We start from the raw sequence: 25437 nt of genomic DNA, 5'->3' as shown, positions 1-25437 counted from the left end.
GGTATTTGAAGATGTGAATGTTAACCAGTATATCAATTCTGAATTGACATTTAACAGCAGATTTACTATTTAATGGAATAACATAAAAAGAACAGTAAAACTAACTGCTTACACTCTAAACACAGCTTATACTTACACTGCTACACTCATATTACCTCTGAGTTTATGGCTGGTGATGAACTAGTGCATTTTGCGAGGGTATCTGCATAATGCCAGTTGATCCTGGCAGCCTGCCCATCCTTTGGAGGTAGTGCTTCAGCAATAATGACCTTATCCTGAGGTAGAATCATTCCACAGTCTCTGGCCACAGAGATAGCAGTTAACATGTTATCCCCTGTTAAACAATTGCATTTAAAAGGGTTTCAGTCAGAAAACAATCAAGACCATACATTGATATTACCTGTAAGAGAAAAGGTAACAAAGCCTGTATAGAACTAGGAGGGCTGCCCCACATAGCAGCGCCTAACTCAGAGCAAACCAAGCCTACAGACAACATTCAAACCCTACCAAAGACCCTCCCCTAGAAATTTGGTGTGCTGCTTGGAGCTATGAAGATCTCTTATTGAGCAAATCTTAGTGTATATGGAAAATTAGGCAGAAAACAGGCAGCCATTTAAAATACTGCTTTTTACACAGTCACAGAACAGAGAAACACGGAGCTGCATTGTTAGCCTAGCGAAATATTCCAAAATTACAACGCCTGTGATTTAAAAAGCAAACACATACTGTATGAAAAACACTGAGCACAGACACCTAGCATGCTTACAAGGACCTAAGTCATTCTCCCAGAAAAAAATCCAATACAAAGTGACTTTTCATAGTATAAATCAAAATGGTAGCGATCCTCAGGACACCCAGTCCAACCTCCTGCTCAAAGCAAGCTCAGTCATAAAATTAGGAGTTCCATTTAGCCTGATTTGGAAGACTTCTAAGGGTTTTCATCCTCCAATTCAGTATCAAGTAGCTTATACTTGGAGCTAGGGAGAAAAAACTACAAAGTGGAATTACAGCCTCTTCTGGTTTCTCTGACTTACCAAAACAACTTGCACCCAAAAAGAAAAAAATTGGTGTCCGAATATTTTCACAAGTTTCTAAACTTCCCTGTTGCTATAAACACAGCATAAACACTGACACTAACATTTGACTTCATACACATAATTAAAACAAGACCATAAAGAGATGGATGTTTGAGTATGAATGTTTACATGCTAACCTGTAACCATGACAGTGCGAATGTTGGCTTTATGCAAATCTTCAAGTACAGCAGGGGTTTCTTGCTTTAACTTGTTTTGCATTATAATTAACCCCAAAAAATCCATGTTGCTTTCAATAGCATCTCTGATGAAAAAGAGACAAGGAAGAGAAGATTATAAGATTTACAGTTATTAGATGTAGCTTTAAAAGCCTGAACCTTAGCATAAAAGCTATCACATTGTTACAAAGGCATGTAAGATAATTAGGCACTAGCTAATTAGGCAGAGAAACTAATTCACTTTGGTTTACTTAAAAAAGTCAATGTATTTAGAAGTCTTGGGTATTCTACTGCTATTGTAGATTTTCACACCTAAAACTGGAAAACTCATTTCTCTGCTTTGCCAAATGTTCCCCTTGTACACAGGGCTGATAGAAAAGAACACAGTCAAAGCTGGCATTTTCACAGCTGCACTATACATTCAGCACTGTGGGAAAGATGACTTTATCCACAAAACTAAGCTCAGCTGAAAAATAATTCACAGGAAGTAGTACTCTTTGAAGGAAGAAACCTTGCTACCTTCCAAACCTCTGCAATGAGAAAATGGACATGCTGCCTTCAGGAGACAAAGAAACTGCATCAAACATGCATAGGAGGATTTCCCCTACTTGCCATTATCCTTAATAAACACAAATTATATAAGTATGTGCAAGTAAAAAAATCAGACAAGGTTTTCTGCCACAATAATGTAAATTAGACATCATGAACATAATATTCCAGTTCATTTCCAGCTTAAAGCTCATCCTCTGAATTCACTTCATTGCAGAAAGACTTCCTTATCTTGTACATCCAGGGCACAACTAAAGGATTCAGAGAACTATGTGTGTCAAGACAGAAAAAAGCTAAAGAAGAGTAGTAATTGATTTAAACAAAAACACACATTACATATTAATTCAAAGCATGCAGCTTTTAAAGTCTGTTACTTATTAAAAAAGTGAAGTCACTCTTACCTGCTAATAGTCTGGACTTTGTGCCACGTAAGCTTAGACTCCAGTTTTCTGTGAGCAAGAGCAATAACTCGGAAGCCTTGCTTAGTGTATTCTTCCAGGACACGCTCAAAGTCAACAGGAACTTGAAAAGATCAAGTTTTGAGTTATTCAAATATTCATATTTTAGCTGAGGTATGAAAGAAACAAAAATAATTTGCTCCTTTACCTGTTTCCTGCTTACACAAGCTGGCAATCACTTCTGGGGCACCTTTCATATAAGCATCCATTCTCTTTTCCCCTAGAACCCTGGCTATTACACACATGCGCTGCAGCACTGAGGAGAATGGAAACTGGCGCACGATTCCAATTTCATACCCAGTCTGTGTCATACAGGAAGGAAGGAAAAAAAGGGTTACATCCACATACATCTCAAGAAAAATAGGTATGTGCTGAATGAAAAAGCATACTTACCGACAGCTCAAACAATTCCTGAAAAACAAAAAAAAATACAGTCACTCGAAATAACCAATTTTAAGTATTTCTTAAGCTACAAACTATTTCAAAACAGTAAATGAATCTGCACAGCATTCTTGATATCAAGTCATATTGTATTTTCAATGGATTTCATAAAAGCTGAATATAAATATACTGCATCTGTTTAGCATCCTTTACTTTAAGTGAGACACAGTACAGCTGTAGAGCTTGATTTCTTGATTAGAATTTCAAAGACCTTTCACAGTCCAAACTGTCTGTTTACCCTTTGTAAATGACTAAAGTACTATGGTGTTTCAGAATGAGACCACGATTATTAAGTATATCCCCCCAAAAAATAATGTAGTAAGTTTCAAGAATGTTCAGATATCAAAAACTGCACAGTGATTACTGCTGTGCATGTACACTGAGCTCTGAACAAAAGAAAGACACTTCTATCTACCAGAAAATATGACTCTTAAAAATGCACTGACTTGTTATGCTCTCCCACTACCCTACTCTGTGATAATCTGGATATACATTCACATGCTTAGAATTTCCCTTTGTGTAGTATTTTAAAATACTTCAAAATACAGCTAGAAGAAACTTTTACATCTGCTAAGTACATTTTGTTTTTTTACTCAGCACTCAACATTATCTCTAAGGTACAAGTGTGACAAGAATTCCACGCCACACAGTGACATTAATAAATTATAGTTTTAACTGAAACTGCAAGGTGAGCACACCTAAGCACTTCATTAAAACAGTAAGAATTTGGTAACAATACCAACATTAAAAGGCATAAGCTCAAAAAGCATTACTGTGCTTTATAACCAGATAATAATGCTGGCAACACTCAGTTTGCTTACCCTGAAAGTGGCATATACTGAACCACTACCTTCAACAATGATTTAAACATGCTTGTTGTGTCTTTGCCATCAAAGCCCTCATAATTCTGATCCCATTTCAATTTTATCAGCCAGAACCTCGGCATACAGTAAAATGTGTTTCTTTAACTCAAATCAATTGTTTTGAGTTTTTATACCATTTCTTGATCTGCTGATTGCTTGGATTCTGGGGAAAGTTGTTTTGAAGGTCGAACCACTGTTGGCATGATTCGATTATGAAGAGCTGTTTCCTCTTCAGTTGCTTCTTCTAAAATCTGTATTTAAAAAAAAATCAACTAGTTTATACATTCATTAACTTTGATTTGCTTATAATGCAATATTAAGGAGAAAACGGCACTTACCCATCCGATTGCTTCAAACATCTTCAAATCAAGTGGATCCCCAGAAAGCACCCCTTCAATTTTTGTCAGGGAATGACAAGTTGCCATGCAAGCAACAAACTCTGACTTCAGCAAGCTCTCACTGCAAGCCCTCTCTTCCGGCAAAAGGAAACTGAAACAATGAAGTAATAATATACTTAGCACTATAATTATTTATTATGAGCCACTTCAAAAGGTTTGTTTAGATTAACAGAAGAAAATTGACTGCACAAGTCCCTTCACTTGTATTTTCACACATCACAGAAAACAAATTAAGACTCTGGGCAAGAATCTTCAGAAACTATCACAACTTTTTCCTCCTTCACACACTCAGTGGTCATTCCTTCCCTGTCTAGTTTGATCTTTCATACAAAACCCTCTTATCACTTAGTACTTAACTTAATTAGCTAAGCTAATTCATTTTAGCAGCCCAAAAAGTCACTTAGGGGGACAGGATTAAAGAAACACACAACAGTATCTGCAAGAGTTTTGCACTAGGACCGTGATGAGGTCTCAGACTCTAACAAATAGAATTCTACCTCAGCTTCACTATGGAGTTGTAACTTCCACTACACCTAAACCACAGTTTAAAGGGCCTTCCTACAGCACATTACAGAAATGTAAACATATATGAGCTCACACTGAATTTTCTAATCTATTCTGCTGAAGCTGTTACAGTACAACTGAGTATCTTATTTGCTCTGAGCTCATCCTTACCGAGCATTTTCCACCCGCTGAATTCCCCAAAGGTCCAAGCCATCCTCAGTAAGTGTGCCAGTCTGCAGAAGAGACCAAGAGGTATGGCATAAAGAAAAAGCCTTCAGAAACAAATCATCTTCTGACAAAGCAAAAATGAACAACTATTTAAGCAAATTACACCTGAACAATCTATTTTCTTTTGTTTTCACATACAAATCAAGACTTTGGGACAGAAAATACAGTATCTCCTTTGCTTTTTTGCTACTAATTAAGTTCCAAACCTCTTAAATAACTTTCAAAAACAGTCAAAGCAGTCATGCTCCTCACTGGAGACAGGACAAATGAAACACATCCTTAAAAATCCAAAGATAATATTCAGGGACTGAGGACAATGGAAAACGGGTACTAAATTATCAGCAATATCTTACATAGTTAAAATAATAACTGACATGTACTTACAGTTGAAATAATACAGTTAATATTAAACTTATTATTTGAGATAAAATCTAAGGAGGAAAATAAATTTTATCCAGGAAATAGCCAACAGCAAACAATTTGGTTAGCAGCATTACTGTCTTCATTTCAATGCTTTCAAACAGCATTACTGTTAACATTCGGTTAACAAATAACAACAAAATATGCTCACTCAGCTTTTCATTGAAACTAATGAAAATGAGAAAGTCTGACTTCACACTTGAGTTTTTCAGAAGCTTGTGTGCTAAATAAAGTTCTTAGTAAGCCTCAACTCTCACATTTCTGCGGTGCCAGTAGTAAGTTGGGACTTGGGAGTCTTGAGATAAGAAAGCAGCTCAATTACAACATCTTTTTAGAGAAGATTAAATTAAGAGAGTTAACAGATGGTAAACACTGAATACCTGGAAGCTAATAGATCACAAATGATCTAACTTACAAGAAAAATGAGTTTTCCTTTTTTGTCTATACAAACTCCCTTTTCTAAGACAATGCCCCTCCGGGCAGCAAGGTTTCAAAATTCACCTAACCTTATCAAAACAAACAAGATTCAGCTGGCCACAAATATTTATCCTTTGTGGGCTGATGCAGAAGATGCCAATCTTTTTCAACCTTCTTTGTGCATAAACGATGCCAGCAGTCATAGCAGCAGGGAGTGCTGGAGGCACCGTGATAGTGATAATGTCAAGAGACTCAATGATGATGGTACGAGCTGGAACCTGCAACAGAGGTCAGAGTTAAAGAACAAGAGCTCACTGCTTACAGATTCACTGTCCCACTGACGTGGGCAAAACCCACACATCGTTATCCCCAGTACAGGGTGTTCTGGATTGCCCAGAAATTTAGCACAATCTTCACCTACCATCAGCAACCACAATAATCCAGTCCTAAATTATCCACAACCCATATCTGCAAATTACACTTTTCCCCCTGGAAATATATTACTTTAAAACATTAGCTGAATAATGCAAAATTTTTCAAGAGGAAAAAAAAACAAACAGAAAACTAAACAGTTATCAGGTTATTCCTTGATAAGGATTTTTTTGCCTGCAGTATGTTTAGATGTGCTGTATCCTATTTCTTCCAACCGTATGTAAGTCAGATGGTAATCTAACATATAGATAAAAATCTAGTCATTAGAGGTAAGAGAAATCAAGGTAAACTTAAATTTCTCTGTAAGATATTCTAATTCTGCTTCTTTGCTGAAATTTATTCTCAGTAACCTTGTCTCATTTCATTAATATAAAATAGAGCAAAAAAATATTCACTTTAAATCAAATTCTTTCTCATCATCTGAAGTGTGATGAAAATCATGGACAACCTTTTCTGAAATAAGGCAGTTCTGGACCAGAAATGAAAACATACCTCATTTAAGATGCTATTGACAATTGTGTAAAGAAACCCAATGCCTGCCACCACCACCAGAGACAGGAGAAACAAATAGGCATCTCTGTAGAGCTTAAAATCAGTTGGCTTTGGATACAGTATGGAACGAACAAGTTGTCCTTTAGCAGTACTAAAGCCTAGAAATAAAAAAGGAGTAAGTTATTAAAAATACAAACAAAAGCAAACCTATTCAAATATATTAAAAACCTCAATAAAACCCTTAAGCTACTAATTTCATTACAACTGTTTCTCAATATCCATAGCAAATGTTTCGCAATACTATAATTAGGGTGCTTTAAAAATATATGTGCACATCATACTAAGGGCTTCTCTCCTATGGCAAGGACATGCAGCTGATGCAAACAAACCCCTCCTCTGCAGCAGCAGCAAATCCTCACATGGTTTGGCACGGCAGAGTTTATTGTACTGCATTTTATTCCTCACAGTGCAGAGCTAGAGCGTATGTTTATTGTCTAATTAAGCCAGTCCTTGCAAAAAAGAAAATTAAGGTATTCAGAGTCCAACATTAAATACTTAAATGGCAAGCCTCCATAAGGTCCCTTGAGAGACAGAATGAAAGATTCAGAAAAAAACTGCAGTGCAGGGAGTCATCTTCTGGAGAGAGGCACCTCCTGATGGCATTTTGACAACTAAACTAGGAGACCATGCTTCTAAAGGTCTTACAGTTGAACAACCAACAAATATCCCCAGGTCCTACTTGAACTTTTGCCTTGATGTTTGAAGAGGCCAACATTAATGCCCAATTTTGTGTGCCCAAAATATTTTCCATCTGCTTAGACTTCCAAGTCTATTACTACAACCTCAACGTCAATGCCAGGTCTTCTGGCATTAGTGGCAGCTCTCTGACAGCTTCTCAGCCTGCAAGCCACCAGAGCACAAGCTGAGCCCTCCACCCAGACAGGATTCTACCAAAACAGAGCGACTGTGGCATCACTCTTGAAGTGGATGAGCTCATCACAAGACGAAAAGCCATGAAGCCTCCAGGTTTTGAACTTTCTACTGCAGAATATGAACCATGGGCCTGTTTAGAGAAGTTCTGTATGTATTTGAGTATTTAGCAATGAATGCTTTGTAATTCAACATAGTGGTCAATAAAAAAATCAGAACTACTTTCTATTTTTTTTCCATGGTTCTGTAGCTACACAGGATAGACAACATCAGGGTAAAACAATACATGAAAACCTCATGGGGTGTCTTTAGAACACACTGGATATACAAATAACTTTAGCGGACAATTCTGTTCTCTAAATCAAAACAACCAGTTTTGAATTCTTTTCAGATACAAATATCAAGCTATTTGGGGTATATTCCCTTACCCGAGCTTAGCAGTATTAGCCAGTTGACACACACCTACAGAAAGAAGTGGTACATTAACAAGGGATACACTTAACAATCAATACCTGTTCTCACCACGAGAGCTTTGACCAGCTCTCCAGTGTAGAACCGGGTCTGGATGACATTGGTTCCACAGAACAGCGTGTGTCGCTTGTGCACTTCAGGACTGTAGATCTCATCTCCCACTGCTTTTGGATATTCCGAAGGATTTGGCAGATTAATCTTTGTGACAGGAACACTTTCACCTTAAAGGAAAGAAAGTCTCTAAGCAAGATCAGAGAAGAACAGACTTTTTTTTCTTTCACAACTACAAGTAGAACAATATCATCTCACTTCACCAGCACACAGGCAGACTTACGGCAATAATCTTCCTTTCAGAATGTTATTAGCTAGTCTCTCACCTATTAGCCTCAGCTCAGCAGATTCCTTACCCAAATGTCAACTCTATTCCTTACAGAGCTTTTGTGCTTCTTACTTCAAATCACATAGACGTAAAACACAGCTCATTAAAGAAAAACAGGACAAGCTTCCTTCTCTTTCTGAAAAGCATCAACCCCATCTTTACTTATAAAAACTAGAAGCTGAAGAAAATTATTCTCAGCTGCTCTGGTGACAGACTGCACTCAAGCTAGGGCTGCAATCAATTTTTATCAGTTTTGAGCAGCAGCAAGAAGATCAAATATATTCAGAAAAACTGAACATGACAGAACACACAATCTCTGAACTACAATTTTCTAAAGGCTGTCAATTTGGACAGATTATCCTAGGAATAATGAAAAGTCCATCGTAGTCACTGAAGCTGTCCTTTAAATACATCAGATCCCTGGTTTCAGCCTATGCAGCGTATTACTTGAGATAACAATTTGTGATTTTAAATACAATAGAACATTCTACTGACTACCTTAAGTTTTGGAGGAAGCTAAAAAAGTTTGGGCAAAAATTTTCTGAAGAAACAGGCTTCAGAACTCCATCTGCACTGAGAACACCAAGTAAAGAAGCAGGAAGATAAACTATCAAGAAGAAATCTTTTTAACAAGAAACCGTCACTCATTTTTGAAGTTTCCAAGGAGTATCAGGTAGCTGTTGCAGATAACCAGGACACAAGAACCTAAGTACTTCAGAATATGTCTAATTATAAGAACATACACATTTCAAACAAAATAAACATAACCACTTCTGCTAAAACATACTGCAAGTAAGCATGCACACAGGTATAAACTAATACTTTTAGCCATGCAGCACTGTGTATCAATTTTCCCTTACCTGTTAGCATACTTTCATTTACAATGCAAGTACCACTGAGCAGTACTGCATCACAGGGCATAATTGTCCCATTGGATGGAATCAACATGGTATCTCCAGGCACGAGGTCAGTGGAAAGGATTTCTTCTATTTCTGAATATTAGAACACAAGTTTACATGAAAATAGACACCCTCTATAAAACTTGATAAAGATCCTCACATCCAAGATCCAGATGGTGACAAGTAAGACTTCATTTTATTAACGGCATGAAGAGGTTTTAAAAATACACAGAAAAAGCCACTGATAAACCCCAATTCCACCACAGAATAAACCCCAGAGCACATGGATAGTATGCATCATGACAAATGGAAGAAATCAAGCTTATACAAAAGATATTAATGATTGGCTACCATGTAACTTCAGTATAAAGACATGAGTCTAACACAAATGTATGTCTTAAAAACAATATCATGCATGACAATCTTTTGGATATCACACTTTTAACTGCTGTGGTATCCAAATGAGGGGAAGTTCAGAAATCATCTTGCAGCCCTTGTTGGGTAATTAATTGTTATGGAAACCCAATACATGCACATCTTTAAGTCAGGAAAGAAACTAGACTGACAATTACCTAAGTGGAATGGTAGAGAAAGAGAAACAGCAATAGGACAAGCATCTAATCTAGAATAAACCCAATACTCACTGAAAATACCATCTAGAAGGTTAACCCTGAACACATCACACTACCTAAATTCCACTTTGAACTTCTTTTCCCATGCAATTTTGCTAGTAATGCAAGCATTTCAAGCTGATCAAAGCAAGAACAGATGCAGATCTACTTTACACTCACACTTCATGAGCAATTTAAATTCAACCTTCCAGGCCACCTGTGACATTTACCTTGGTTTCCTCTGCAGACAGAAACCCTCACAATGCTGTGAGCTGCTACCATGTCATGTAACATAACATATTGCTGCAAAGGGGAGAAAGGTTCATTACTCAAAAGCACAGCTTGTCTTCTTCTAAATGCACATCCTACAGTAAATGTGAAGAGATTCTCTACTGACATTCTTTAACAACAAAACACTACTCAAAACATTCTCTTGAACATAGTTTAGAAAACTTATGGGCAAATACAGTTTGAGTGCATCCATCTGTACAAGCTTCTATTTTTAACAGCATTCTGGATGCAAATATACATTGTCATGCAAAATCTTATAAAGTATTTGGTCATTAGCATACAAAAGTAAAAGCTGCAGTAGCTGTATGAACTTGAATTAAGGTAGAAATCGTTTGGGTGGGGTTTTTTGTCTCTGGTCCGAATTCAGCAATTGCAATTTAAGGGTAATTAGTTCTTTGATTTCCATCAGCTAAGTCTACAGAGAAAACTGAATCACCAGTTTAACAACCCATACATGCTTCAGTGGTGCTCAGTTCTTGCTTTTTCAAACAAGGAAACAATGCAAGATGGAATCACTACTGTTAATGAAACTTGGTACATAAACTTGTGTCTGGGTTTTATTTAAGCAAGGTATTGTTTCTGTTATCTGAGGCCAACCTATAGATTCATGTATAGGTTTCCAGAATGGAAAGTCTGCAAAGGTCTCAAAGAAAACTATAAATCCAAGTTCTTTCAGCTCAAAGAGGGAAAATGCATAACAATATTCTAGCTGTGTAATTCTGAAAAATTCTTAAAGATTTGTAAGCAATTTCAAACAACAATTTAAGACAATCAGTAAAAAGCCAGTAATCAGTAAAAAGACACATTCATTTTCTTTGAACTTACCTTTCTAATGGTGTAGAGTGAGCTAACAATGGATATTACAGACATAATCACAATTGCTAATGCATAGTAGTGATACTCATCAGTGATCCACAATATCACACTGAACAACTGGAAAATGTAAAAAGGGTTGAGAACCTAGAAGAGTGACAGAACATTCAAGTTACCCCTAAAGGTCACATGGGTTCTCCATTAGAACAAAGCTGAATTTTTCCTCCTCCAGGGAAAAGACAGTTTCAGTTCTTTATATATAATTTTTGTTTGGTTTGCCAAAATGATCTTTTCTTTTTTCACTACCTCCTCAGCCCCTCAAAAGCACAGTTCTCACTCCAATAATACACAAATATAGACTTTGAAGACTGCATGCACTTTCCCCTACACCTCAAAACAAGGTAATGGGAATATCTGATGCACTTTAGGTGATAATTCTTAAACCAACTGGGATGTTATTTTCTATTTATTCTAAACAAATGCCCTGATACCTTAAGTTCTTACTCCTTTAGATCAGGTTGGAGAGTTTCTTTGTTCAAAAATTCTACTATGCATTATTATAGCACAAGATAAAACCCCAGTTATTCAAATCCACCGGATACAAGGAAAATGGAACAAATTAAACAGAAGCATATACAACACTACATTTCATTTGCTGCATATGTTGTAATATATAATCCCTGGCCTCTTCATGGAGAACACAAGCCAAAAAAAAATATAAGATGCTGACCATTTCAAAGAATTCTGACAGGTTTTCTAATGTCCTTACTGAGGCAACAGGCCTTACTCCTTAACTCTGGAGAGCTTATAGCTGAGGCCTCTTTGATTTTTAGCTCTAAGGAGAGTTGGAGAGCTCAAAAAATTTGTCCATCTGATTTTGTTTTACAATTCTGGGCTCTAGGGGAAGGTTTCCAACAGTCTATAGTGATTGCACTAGAACCAACTTTCAATTATATATCTTTTTTCTTTAATTTGTTAAAGAAAAGTTTTTACCTCCTTAACCAGAAGCTTAAAAATGGAAGGCACTTTCACAGCAATTTCATTTACTCCATAGAATGCTTTTCTGCATTAAAAAAGAGAAACACAAAAAAAAGTTAAGATTTTTATTAGTCTTATTGATGTCAAAGTAATTCCACTAATCTGATAAAGTATAACATGTCCCTAAATCTGTGACTCTCTTCTTATTTATCATAGTTTCAAAAAGTGCTTTTCAGAAAATATTTATCTAGTGAGATGTTCCAATACAAAGATAATTATTTTATGCTTCAATTTAAGCTGTATCTTATTTTTTAGATTCTTTCACAACAAGATTTCTCCGTAAACTGTATATGGGTCCCATTTAATAAATATGTCATTCTGAAAGCCAGTGTGTGATTCTCATTAACTTAAGTCTACACAAGTGTTAAGTCTTACCCTGCAGTACAACACTGTTTTCAAGGTCCTGTATCTTAGTTTTATTCTTAGAATGAAGAAAGACAGATCATGAAAGAGGGAGCAAGAAACCAAAATGTGATGGGATCAGAGCTGGTTAAATGACAGGGACATGAAAAAGCCCTTAAAATGATCTGAGGGAAAAGGCTTTTATATCAGAAAAAGACACAAATTATCAGAAAATGAACTGATAAGGAAGTAGATGCTCACATATTTTAACCTGTATGAGGGTCTCATTTTCAAAAAAATCAGACACTGATCACTCAGTTGTCTTCTGGGCTTTTTAACTTTCTGAGCATAGGTAATGAAACATAATTTTTCCCTCAAATACTACAGCAATATTACCTGTAATCATGCATTCCCTTTGTCAGTCCTGTGCTGTGTTCGTTATGAATTGCAGAGCAGAAGGTAGATTCATCTAGACCTCTAAATAAAGGAAAAGTCAATGAGTTATTTAAGAAATCTGATATTTAAAATTAAGTCTTCAGTGACTCAGAAGAGTTAGGTCTTTGCCAAGAGCTATACACTGTTCTATAAAACAACAAAATCTATGGACTAACATGTTCTTAGCTGGCTTTGTCACAACTGCAAATACCAAGGACACATTAAAAGCAATCCTCTTGTTGATATATCTTACTCTGTAGGACAGTCATAGCTATTCCAATCAAAATGAAGACACTTAAAAATGAAGCAGAATACTAGCATAACATAATATTCAAAGGCCTCTAAAAAGTGAGCAAGTTTTATAAAACATTATATTAAATCAATGTGGATTAACATTTCTTCAAATTAGCTTCATTTGACTCTAAGTAGTAATGGAAGTTAATCAGTTTAATCAATTTATTAAATAAATCTATACCACAGGTATTTTGCAGCATCTTACTATCACAATGTTATCGATGACTAGGAAAAATACACTCTACATTTTCAGTTCTTTATCACCAGAAGACTCATTTTCGCAGGCCTTCTCCACATGCTGTGAAAGCCAATGCTGTGCTTTAGGAAATCTGCACATATGCAGAAACACCTAAAACATCATTATGTTTACAGCTATGGGATTGTGTTAACTATCAAACTCAGTAAATGAGATGTATGCTGCCAATATCCAGGCATTTTCTCATGGACATACTTTGGATGCACAGGAAAATATCATCACCTTCCAAAAGGCTTTCACAGATGCCATGATGAAATCAGCATATTAAACACAAATGTTTTTATATTGAATATCTATTAAGTTATTATCTATCAAAAAGGATTCAGAGTTGCCCCAGCAGAAAAAAAGAAAAAACCCAACTCTTTATTGTTCATATTTAGTAACAATTACTTCCACTCTCTAGAACACAGGGAAAGCTTTAAATATCCTCACTACTGCAAAGCCTAGGATCACATTTCCACCAAATGCTTGTACAAGAACAGAACATCAAAATTACGTGTTAACTTGGCCCTAGGTTTACACAATTTCTCTAAACATTTTTAATTTCAAGGATTTTACAAACACAATTTCAGATTAACAAATACACAAAACTCTGTTAATAGCTGTGTCTTTCCTCCCACTCTACCATGAATAATTTTTCTTTTCCTGTAGAAAACGTGGATTTAAGGAGGGTCGCTAAATTTAAGTGCTCTATATGCAAATATGCATACCTAGGTGTGCAATGTCCATGCAAAGACAGAGCTTCCAGCACAACATTCTCTGCTTTTTACAGTACTGCTACAAATTGAATTCCCAGGGCATTAAAAATAAAAAAACAATCCCCATGTGCAGAGTTTATTATATAAAGCACTCATCAACCCACTCAGAACTTCAGCTGACAGTAGCTAAAACAAAACAGACATCCAAGGTCAGAGTTGCATCCTCTTTGGCTTTGTGACCAAGTCTGACTTAGTCCAAGAACAATTACACTTGCATTTCCTGTGTTTAAAACAGTGATCTTAATATTATGGTAATATAAAAAGAACAATGATATGAAACTCAAGCTCTCATAACTGAATTAGCTGCCCAAGAAATCTTCACTTGCCCCCCTTCTGTGTTGTGCTAAGCCATTCATTATGTGATCAAACTGTTCTGAGTACTTGCATAACTGGCAGCCCAAAGTGAATGCTCTTCATGTGCTTAGGTCACAACTATAAGCATGCTGCCTGCTTTAAGTGTTTTACAATAAAGGCCTCTGTCTCACAGACTTTCTCTTTATAATATTAACTTCATTCTCTACCACGTTATTAGGTAATATCAATTTTTGGTTTATACATATAAACTGAATAGCAGAATAAAACGTCTCTTGGAGAAGAACAAATTTTTCAAGACTTCTTTTCAGAATATTTATCATTCACAAGCTCTGATATTATTTTGCACATGGTATCTAGCACTTCACTACACAACTATATACTTTAGAGAGAAGTTGTAACAAACTGGCATTTTTATCTGACCTTGTGGAAAAGTGACTTAGTGCTCTAACAGTATCCACTATGTCTCAGATCTAGTTCTGTCCCCTCTTTATTATTCAATAGCTAAATAATCCTGTCCAGCTCAGCTACTGTACCTGACTAAACAAGTGGCCAGGCTCAGTCATGGCTAATACATCACACAAATCAAAGTTTAGCTTATCAGCAAGAATGTGATTGAATAAATGCCCACATAACTTCACAGGCATATCTGAGATTTTTCCAGGGCTTATAAATTGGCTGAGTTATCACAAGAACATCAAAAGGCACAATCAAATAGCCACAAATGCCAAGTTTCAAGTCACTGCTTTAATGCTAAGGAACAACACTTTTTTTCTAAACACATGGAGTCATATGATTTTTTTTCCAGTACCTGTTCTTAACATACAAGTAGAGTTTCTTAATCTCATCTGTGGGAACTATTCCCTTTGAACAAATTAGGAGCACTATAGGCATGAAAACAGGAGCTTGCAATGCAAAAGGATGAGTGTCACTACCTGCACAACTGTATTTCATGGGAGGCTCAACACAAAAAATGCATACAAAGTTTTTAATTACTTACTCCTGAACTGAGACATTTCCATCCTCCCAGATGATGACTGCTCAGTTTTGTAACTGCTTGTGTTATAATCATTCCTTAAAATTGTTTTCATTGTTGATAACTTTCCATACTATCTGGACACACTTTTTTTGGAAAAAACCATCTCTGCATGATGGTTCAATGCAGTGAACACTGATTTAAGTATAAAAGAGATTATATTTTTGATCTGAATTTATTATTTTAATGGACAGTTGCCAAAAATGGAGAAGCCTGTGCTCATTTAACTTGTGGCACTATGAGAAGACCTTATCACAGAAAGAAAAACTTTCTTCTTCAGCCCTAACATCATGCAATGGTGCTGCTGGATAAAAGAAAATACAGTGCATCACAAGCTACTGCTGCCCACTAAAAGACATTTTTTATCAGTGCAATAGACCTGTTTCTGTTACTAAAGAGTAACAAAAGATGGATCAGATCCAGCTCAGCTGCACTAAAATGTAGAAGTAGACCTACACAACGATGATCAAAAATGGTATTTGGTGAATTCCCCTCTTCTTAGATACTGCTTTTGGGTCTAGCTAAGCAACACAAAAAACATAACTTACTCCATCATAAGCAAAGTTTTTGAGTGTTCAGAGAAGTACTACTGTCTATGAACAGGTGCTCTGATTCTCAAGTAACACTCCAAGAACAGGCAAAACAGCCTGCAGAGGCATGCACCCCACCACCCCACACAAAACACATTTGATAAAGGCAGATTAAACAAACACCTTCCTTCCAAATTTGCACCAAGTTAAAATCTCCCTGCCCTCACTATGGTTCAAACAAAGACCCAGGGAGCTCAAACAGCTGGTCAGAAAATAACACCAATTTTCAGCACGTTCTTAGGCATGCTATTTTATCTTTTTAAAAATGCAGTTTGAAGCACAACACGTAAGTAAAAAGTATTCTTACCGTACAACATCAAAACTTTGAACTGAATCATTCCAAAAATACTTCACACTGTGATGCGTGAAATAACGAACCTGTAAGGGCACAAAACATAGATGTTAAACTGGTACCACTTAACACCTCTCTTCTGACTGACTTTATTCTGAGAGGTGACAGAAAGTAAATTTAGAAAAGCTTCACTGAAAAATGAATACTTTTCTTTCAACCTAATCTTTCCAGCTTTCCACAATTTCCAGTAACAGGTTATTGAGAAGATTTCTGTTCCACCCAAAGAATGAGTTAGCCTTTCAAATAAAAGTAGCAACTCACATGTGCTATGCGTGTTTATTCTCAATAGTACTTGAGCTACTTGAGAATTAGCCAGGATAGTATTGTCAGTTTACTTACAGGCAAATATTTTTTCAAATCATTTTTATTCTCTTCTGCAGCAGATTCAGAGAAATGAACAGCATGGCCATTTGAAACCTTGTGCACAATAGGCTTAGGATTCTGTAAAGGACTGGCTCCCAAGGAAGGCATAATGCGAACCTTTGCACAAAACCATATCTTGAATTCATCCTTAAAAAGAGGGGGGAAAATGAGTTAGCTGAAAGAGCATTTAAACAGCATTTTACTACAACAGCTCTAGCAAAATCACAGATCATAGATTAGCAGAGCCCATATAGAGTTACAGAACATATCTCCAAGTTAGTATCACCTACCATAAGAACAATTTTCTTTCCACAATTCTAAAAGCATATTTTTGCGCTGGAGTCAGCAGTTACACCTTACTGCAAAAAATGTATCTTTGCTGAACAAGGGAGGGGAAAACATGTTTCATCTTATATGAACAAAGTATTTGTTCTGTAACTGTTGATGACAACAGCATTTGTGTATTTGATTCTTAAAACAAAGATAGACTATTCACTATGCCCACTGCAAACAGCTGTCAGTCTTCCCACAAAGGCAGCAAAGCTACAGTCAGTCCCCAGGAGCAGCGTTCTGCACTGCTGTACAATGGACTCATGTCTAACTGCAAGGCAAGGATTGGTGTATTCCAGCAAGCAGAAGGAACTGCAAACAGGGAGAATCACATCCCCTGTACACTTACAGTTGTTCTCAGCAGAACCACCTCACAGTCTTTCAGCGTAGTCCTTTTGCACGTTGCTTTCACGCGCCACTGGGGCATCCAGTAGAGGAGGAGGAGAAGAAAGCCACCAGAACAGATCACTCCCACAGTAACCAGCACCAGCTTCCAGCGACACAGATCATAGCCATAGATCTCCTGCATGGAAGCAGAAACAAGAAATGATGACTCTCTTAATTACTGTGGCTCGGGATGCCGACATTAATTTTTCATAATGTATGGTATTTAAAGCAAACGAAATTTCAAAGCCATTTCCTCTTTTTTCTTTTCTAGGGGAAGGAAAGATTTGAAACACTTAATACATGATGGAGTGGAAGCAAAAACGAACACTGTTTATCTTAGTCAAAAATATAAACATCAATAAAAGCCTGACAGAGGCAGATCATCCACACCGTGTAAAATGTTTCATTGCAAGACTGTCTCCTCTCTGCACTGCTCCCTAAGGACTGAGGCTGCAACACAACCTGTCTCAAGTCTCAGTGAACAACAACATTTTTGACCATGACACAGCACAAGTCAGCTGAACATTTAAGAGCAAAAGTGTGCAGTTTTGTCAAATGCTGATTTTATAAGGTAGCATTTGATTAGTTAGCATTCACAGTTATGAATTACTACTGCGGGCTGAATTTTATATCTTCTAAAAAAAGCCCTAAATACATCGAACATCACTTTTCAGTAGAGAATTTTGCTTATTTTGCCTGCCATTTAACAAGAAATGCTACTTTACAGACTCCAAGCCACACTCAAAGGTTCTGTGACTTGCACCAGCTAGAAAAATCCTTCTCCCATGAAAAAAACCAAGCACTAACTTAACTTGATGACAGCCAGGAACAGAAAATAATTTACTGGACACTGTGTTACATTCCTGAGTTTCACATTACATCATTAGATTATATTTCCTGCTGTAAAAGAGCAATGAAGTTTCCCATTGAGTCCCACCCATTGTTCATATTGACATGAACTTCTGGATTTTTTTTTTCATTAAACAAAAGTGTTAGAAATTGTTTAAACTCCTTTCTTAAGAAATGGATTTTCAAAAGGTTTTTTTTGTCATCTTCTCTGGTGACAAAAAGCAGAAATAAACCCCATTCTCTCTTACCCCAAAACACACTTTAGCAATAAAATAGGAGAGAGAAAGACAGTGAGAAAAGTTAATGCTTCTTTTTAGGAAAAAATAAAATTATTTCCTAAAAAAAAAAATATTAATTTCAGTGATCAGGCCATAAGCATCTCTTGTTCTAAGATGCATTTGCTTACTTTCTGTGTTGGAGTTGTCTAGTGAAGAACTACTTTTCCTAGCAGTGTGCCCAAGAACAGAACAAGAACTTCAGTTCACAGAAATCTATCATTTTTTGAAACAAAAATCCCAATATATATACCAAATGGACTAGAAAAATCCCTATGAACCCCAGGTGGGCTAGAAATTGAAAGATTAGCTGCTAGTACTTTCCTGTCAAAATCTACTGCTTTGAATCACATTATGAAGCATTAACCTGTTTTAAAATACAACAAAAAATCTCCAAGATTTGGAGGGAAGAAACCCCAATTAATCAAAGAACAACAAAATAATAGTAATAATAAAAAAATCAAAACACAACTCACTTTGTTTCCATTTTTATGTGTAAAAGTAGAAATGTTAAGCACCAAAATGTGTTATCTATTGGACTGACCGCAAAAAAAACCTTTCCTATCCCAAAACTAATTTCTTAACACCAAAAAATATTGCCAAGGATAATCTTATAAAATTGATTTAAACTGAGACAATCCACTTCCTGATGTAATATGCCCCCTTTAAACAGGAAAACCTGAAAATGTGTTTCTTTCATTGTATAAAAACAGATTAACAGAATTCATTACCATCTCATCTTCCTCTGCTTTATTGACATATTTTTTTTCTTCTTTCTCCATGTTTAGTATGATATGGAACTTCTCAACTTGAGATATGGAAGACCTTCAATAAGACAAGAATTAAAAATTAAAAGCAACATTACTGATTTTACACCTAAGTTTTAGGTCATTTCAAGTTACTTTGAGTAAGTGCATACATAAGACAAAACACTGACAAAATATTAGTGTTTATCTTCACTTTGCACTGTTACTAGTTTCTAGAAGTACTATCCAAGGAGGTCTATAAAGCTTTATGATTGAACATCAGATGAATACAAGTGAAATACTGCAGAAACGTCAGGTTTTAAAAGAGTTTTAAATTTAACTTGGCTACACTTTGCAAACAGCAAGCAGTTTTTGGTACATTCTACAAGCTTCATGATGGAAATGTAAACTATTCCTGTAAAAAAAAAAAAAAAAAAAAGCTTAGAAGTAGCTCAATGTTACACATTTGTATCACTTTATAACTTTATATGTAACAGCTCCAATCAGATGCTTTCAAAAGTCAGGCTACCCTTCAAGAGGAAAGGCACAGTACCCCTGAGATCTACACTTCTCCTTTGAGCCAAAGAATAAATACATGCTTAAAAACGTTTAGTCCCCACTTTATTATTTCTAAATTAAGACATTCATTTTGGTCAGTCTTTCCCATTCTTTCCAATTCCTCTACTATTCAGTTTGCATCAAAATCTCTCACAATTGCTAATCTTGAGAGGTGCTTTGAGGACAGATTATGATCACAATTTTCATGAATAAGAAAAGGCTTGGAAAAAATGTGGCACTGTCTATGTATGCACGTAGACCGTAGTGCACACAGATCCCTACTCCAAAAGGACAGAACTACAAACAAAGGCTACAACATACTGTGAGACTTATCAGAATTTTCCTCAGCACACAAGCAAGTCAAATCAGAAGTACCATGTCAAAAAGCCAAAATTTTGAAATTAAAACAGCATCTAACCTTCATTTGGGCATTCCTGCATATGTTAATTGTATACAATTTATAATTAATGCACAGGAACAAACAACTACCACAATTAAAATCACTAAATAGCCAGTGCTCATCTGCCAAGACATAGATTAACTATCATTCTCTGCACTGACATGGCACAGCCTTCAATTTTATTTACTGCACATACATAAATCTCTTGGAAGACAGCACTTACTACCACAGCTTATAGCCAGTCCTCAAGTATTAAGTCCCAGCACAAGCAGCTACTCTTATTGTCCTTTTTCAGGCTGTTATTAGCATTAGGTAGCACAATAAGTACAATCATTACCAACTTCTCTGTCATTAACTCCCCAACACTGTCACAAACCGAATGCTCAGACTCCAAGTCAGACCTCTCAAAGCCAGCCCCTGCATCCCTGCACTTACATTCACCAGCAATGCCAGCTCCAAAGGGTCCCTCCTCCCATCTCCTGCAGCTCATCCACAGCATCACATCTGCACGTGTTCTCTGAACCTACCATCTCCCTCCCAGTTAACCCAATAAATGAAGCAGGAACCCAACAGGAAAGGTTTCTTTGGCTACCCAAAACTGGATCTCCTGAGAAATCTATTCCCAGAGCTGAATAAGGTCCTAGTAGAAGAAACACACACTCAAAGGAGAGAATTGCATCACAGCACAGAGCTGAGTCTGAGGTGAGAAGCAGCTCAGTACCTCATAAACTGAGTGCTTGATACAGTTGGCATTTTGTTCTGGATGTAAGGAAGCTAACTTGGCAACAACTGCCTCCCTTGATTGGAACATCAGCTCACACTTCCCTTGCCTTGTTAAGCTGAAAATTCTCTATTGCTATACTATAATTTTACTACAGACTTATTTGGAAATTAAGCAATACAAGTCATTCAAGTTCTAAACCACACTTTTATTTTAATTGCCACTTTTCTTAACTAAGGAGCTTTCTACCCTGGGAAAGACATAGACAATACATAAAACCAGTTAAAATCTGTCCTAAATCTACACAGAACTGCTAAGAAAGCTCCTGAGGACAATCTTTGTATTAATCACATCAAACAACTTCATGTACATCAGACAAATCACGTTTTCAATCAAGGAGTCATGCAGCCAGAAAAAGTTCTGTGTATTTGCAAAATTATACTTCTAACAGAGTTCACAGCTCCAGGAAAGAATTATTAGGTTAATCATACTTGAACTAGTGTGCTCTTAAACAAACACACACGTTCCTGCTATAATGTACAGTAACATCAAAAAGAGTGCCTGCAGGCAACTCTCCAACCTTGACAGACGTATCAAGCAGGAACTTGATACAGGAAAGCACAAGGCAGAAAAATAAATGCAAATAGCTTCCAGATCAATGGATCTCAACTGAGATTTCCATATGGCAAATATGCCAGCACAGGGACCTTACAGGACACCATGGCAGTATGAGAGAGAAGTGCAATTGCCTTCATTTAGGGCTGCTCCACTGCTGGGAAGGAACATCAGGTTGTGGGTCTGAAGAAGGATGAAAGGAAATCTCAGCACTAGAAATAATTCCTGTGATTCAGTAAGCTCTTTGAACAGCTGGGTAGAATCAGAGAGGGAATACATGAGGAGAATCAGGAGGCTATTTCTGATTCACATCATTAGCTCCATCTGCATTATTTTATACAGACTCATTTACTGAACAACCTTCAACTAACACACATTCTCAACATGGCACATACTGCTGGTAATTTTCCATATTAAACTCCAATTCAAATCTCTAAATTTAAAAAGCATTACAGAGATATTTTCTTTGTTGATGGGTCATGAAAATGATTCCTATTCCACAACAAAGAACTGCACTCTTCCCCCTATCATATCCCTTGTGGCACCATCAGCCCAAGCATGTCATCAAGAGTTCAAATGGGTAAGTGCTTTGGTTTGTCTCTCAGTGCCCTGCTGAAAGCTGGGGTTGAACAACACCACCTGGACTCCCCAGGGCTGCCTCCTTTGGTGACTTCAGGCTGCTGGGTCAGACTGAAAAAATCTTACCAATTCAGAAGAGATTTTAGCAACCTGCATTTGAGTTTTATTTCCTGCCTTCCATAATATGATATGATGGGGAATTAAACATTTCACTACTTTGAACCTTTAATTAAAGATTTAAATATAAACCTTGAACTTTTCAGACCATGAGAGAGTATGACATTTTAATAGTACTCAGACTGAAGTGAGGTGGAAATTCACTTGCAATAAACAGTATGAACATGAAAACATCCAAATATAATGTGCCTCTGATGCACATTACAGGCTGCCACTCAGCCTCTCTCTGGCCCTGAAGTGAATAGCATGAGAAATCCTCTCTCCGCATTTAACAAATTGAAAATAACAACCTTTTAAAGAAAGAAGACTTATAACCAATGGACATGTTGGAAGTTACAATCACTCCACTCATAATTTTTCCTTATTGAGTTGCTATTATATAGCTAAGCATATTCTAGAGTCAGAGCAATAGGAAATATCAAAAAGGTCTGTAAAAGAAAATGCTGTTTGCCACTGAGATTAGGAGAATGAAATCACTTGCAACATTTTGTAACAATGTAGGTATAAATTTAACAAACGGCCTAGAGATCAGCTGAACAGTGTCTGAACTCTAAGTACTTCTAAGAGCACACATTTGAGTCACAAGCTAAACAGTAAATCTGCAACTTTGCAAAACACAGTATATCAAAATTAAGTATAACAGCATTTCCAATTTGTTACTGTCCTGACGTGTGTGCAGCTGTAAGCAGGACAGCACCTGCAGCTTCAGACTGAAGTTGATACTATTTTGGAGCTAACATAAATCACAAATTGCATCACTGAAGAAATTACAGCAGTGTACTATAGAGCTTAAAGATATATGCATCCCTCACAATGAAGAAAATACTGCACTTTTTCTCAATTACTACAGCAATCCATATCTGTTCATCTATCCTGACTAAACAACCAGGATACCAAGCAACTGTACCAAAATATTTGTAAGTAAACATTCGTAGCAACAGTATATAAGGTGCAATTGAAGTCATGGTGTATTTATTAAGGAAATTTGTTTAAAAGCACCAGGGCAAGTCTCCATCAGCACACCTGAGGAGTTCTGCAAGCCACACTTTCAAAGGACTACCAGCTTACCCAGTTTTCTAACAGCTGGCATAATCACTAAACTACTTCAGTGCAAATTTTACCCTTAGAGTTTGATTTTTGGAGTGGGAAGCAAAGACAATCTTCCCCCTGTTTCCCTCAACATTTGTCCCAATTCCACAATCCTTAAAAACTAAATAATACACACATTGCTGCCATCCATTTATTCTCCCAGTTTTTCAATGTAAGTAGAAGTTTCATAGCTTCCAGAGAAAATGTTCCAAGTCTGGACAAATTATAGCTCCAAAATAAGAAACTTTTGATATCTCCTGAAAACAACCGGGTAATTTAAACTCCAGATTTCTCAGATTGAAATGTAATTTTTAAAGCTGAAGTATAAATTTTTAAAGCTGAAGTATAAAATTCATGTATGGATAAACATAAAAAGTTATCAAGTTATTACTTTTGCATATACTCTTACCATCTGTCTGCTTAAAATAGGTCAGTCGACTTACACATTTGTATCTTAAACACTCCCTGGTTTATTCTTTTCAGATTTTTGTAAAAAGTCCTGTGATAACTAATAGTTTCTCTTACCAACAAGCAGTCCAGCAGCTGTCCTCTGCACTTGCTTTTGTTACCATGAGTTAGCGAGGCAGTTCTTAATAACGGAGACCCTATCTACAAGGGAAGTCCTGACAAATGAACTATTTTGTCTAAAATCTAAAAAAAGTCTCCAAGGGCTTTTCAAACTGTTATCAAAAGATTAACATATCAAAGAAAATTTGGCACTGCTTGGAATGCTTTTTTTTTTCCTCTTCCCTCCAGTGTGGCTGAACAATTGCAAGACTGTGGCCGGGCTGGCGCGGAGGCTGCGCTTCCAGGCATCAGCAGCCCGGTCCAGCTCCTTCTATTCAAACTACAAATGCCTCCCCAGGAGCCTGCAGACACTTGCAGGGCTATGCACAAGCCCTGATACTATCTGCCCAGCTAAAAGCATCTATGCTTGTGACCAAACCCTTCCTTGTATTTACAGCGGTTGTGAGTGAAGACAACAACATTCATTTTGAGGAGCTAAAGGCAGCAGGTCAGAAATGCACACATTTCTCATTCTCAGCATTTTGCAGTTTATCACAGAGCATAGTGAAGCAATCACACACAGCAGATCAGACCACCTTTAGAGACTGAGTGCTACAAAGCTAAGAAAGTGAACTTTGTCACTACCTGAACGTCACAGAAACAAGGTACTCTTCTGTACAAGACAAGGCTCAACCAGCTCTGCTTTGGTACGAACACAAAAGGCAAGAGATGTAGCAAGGCAGACAGAAAAAGCAAGAGACACGAGAGGGGCCAAACTTCAAATTCACCTCTGTACAAAGATTAACACGAGTAAATCTTCCTCAGCAGCCTATGCAATCACCCTCAATAAATAAATCAAACAAAGTAAACTAATACAGGAAGAAAATTAAGAACAAAAAAAACCTGACTGACCTGTCTAGAAAACAATCAAACACAATTCCTATTCCTGACATCTGAGCTATTTTCCTAGCAAGTGACTTGCCTGCCTCTCCTGGATCCAAACAGGCTACTAAAGGACTAAAGCTCCTTTTTCAGAACTTATTTGTAACAAGTACATCCTCAACTAAGAGCAACATTACACCTCTGCTGTTAAAAATTAAGTTTCCAAATAGCTCAATGTCATGAATAGTCTTTCATATTTCTGAATAAAAAACACCTTGAAAGTCATCTTCAACTGTATCCCGACCAGCTGCCAACACAGGAAAAAAATGGGGGTTTTTTGCATCTTGAAAGCCAAACATTATGTAGTCATTCAGAAATTCAAAATTTCTTCACTTCAGAGCCATACTTTCAAAAATTTACCCCAAGAAATCAACTCTACAAGAGAACAGACCTTATAAAGGCAATGTTTACCACTAAGGCTTATTCTTGTTACAGAACCATGAGATTCCCACATACTGAGATCAGTTACCAAACAATTCACTTTTTCCAAACATTATAGTAAAAGTTTTTGGGATTCATGCAATGGGCCTAAGATGGGGGTAAAAGAATTGCTACACATACACAAAACACTGGCTAATGCTCAATCTCTGCCACACTGGCAGTAAATGAAATTAAAATGGATGCAGTACTCAAACTGG

General features: G+C 36.8%; 1 protein-coding gene across 3 annotated transcripts in view; it reads right to left on the bottom strand.

Annotated features, from left to right (window-relative positions):
• The window catches only part of ATP13A3 (ATPase 13A3), a 54958-nt gene that overhangs the window by 15300 nt on the left and 14221 nt on the right, over positions 1-25437 (bottom strand). For all 3 annotated transcript variants that reach the window (XM_063407976.1, XM_063407974.1, XM_063407975.1), the window contains exons 3-22: positions 19197-19290; positions 17304-17477; positions 16601-16771; positions 16217-16287; positions 12625-12705; positions 11842-11911; positions 10861-10995; positions 9975-10047; positions 9095-9226; positions 7897-8076; positions 6455-6612; positions 5620-5808; positions 4637-4698; positions 3902-4052; positions 3698-3814; positions 2653-2670; positions 2408-2561; positions 2203-2323; positions 1214-1338; positions 156-334 (exon numbers count right to left, since the gene is read on the bottom strand). In XM_063407976.1, coding sequence (XP_063264046.1) covers positions 156-334; positions 1214-1338; positions 2203-2323; positions 2408-2561; positions 2653-2670; positions 3698-3814; positions 3902-4052; positions 4637-4698; positions 5620-5808; positions 6455-6612; positions 7897-8076; positions 9095-9226; positions 9975-10047; positions 10861-10995; positions 11842-11911; positions 12625-12705; positions 16217-16287; positions 16601-16771; positions 17304-17477; positions 19197-19290 — 2455 coding nt within the window. The remainder of the gene's footprint in view (positions 1-155; positions 335-1213; positions 1339-2202; positions 2324-2407; positions 2562-2652; positions 2671-3697; positions 3815-3901; positions 4053-4636; positions 4699-5619; positions 5809-6454; positions 6613-7896; positions 8077-9094; positions 9227-9974; positions 10048-10860; positions 10996-11841; positions 11912-12624; positions 12706-16216; positions 16288-16600; positions 16772-17303; positions 17478-19196; positions 19291-25437) is intronic.

This window comes from Prinia subflava, chromosome 11 (assembly GCF_021018805.1).
Source record: "Prinia subflava isolate CZ2003 ecotype Zambia chromosome 11, Cam_Psub_1.2, whole genome shotgun sequence".
NCBI classification, from domain to species: Eukaryota; Metazoa; Chordata; class Aves; order Passeriformes; family Cisticolidae; genus Prinia; species Prinia subflava.
This window is presented reverse-complemented; position numbering and strand designations above follow the sequence as displayed.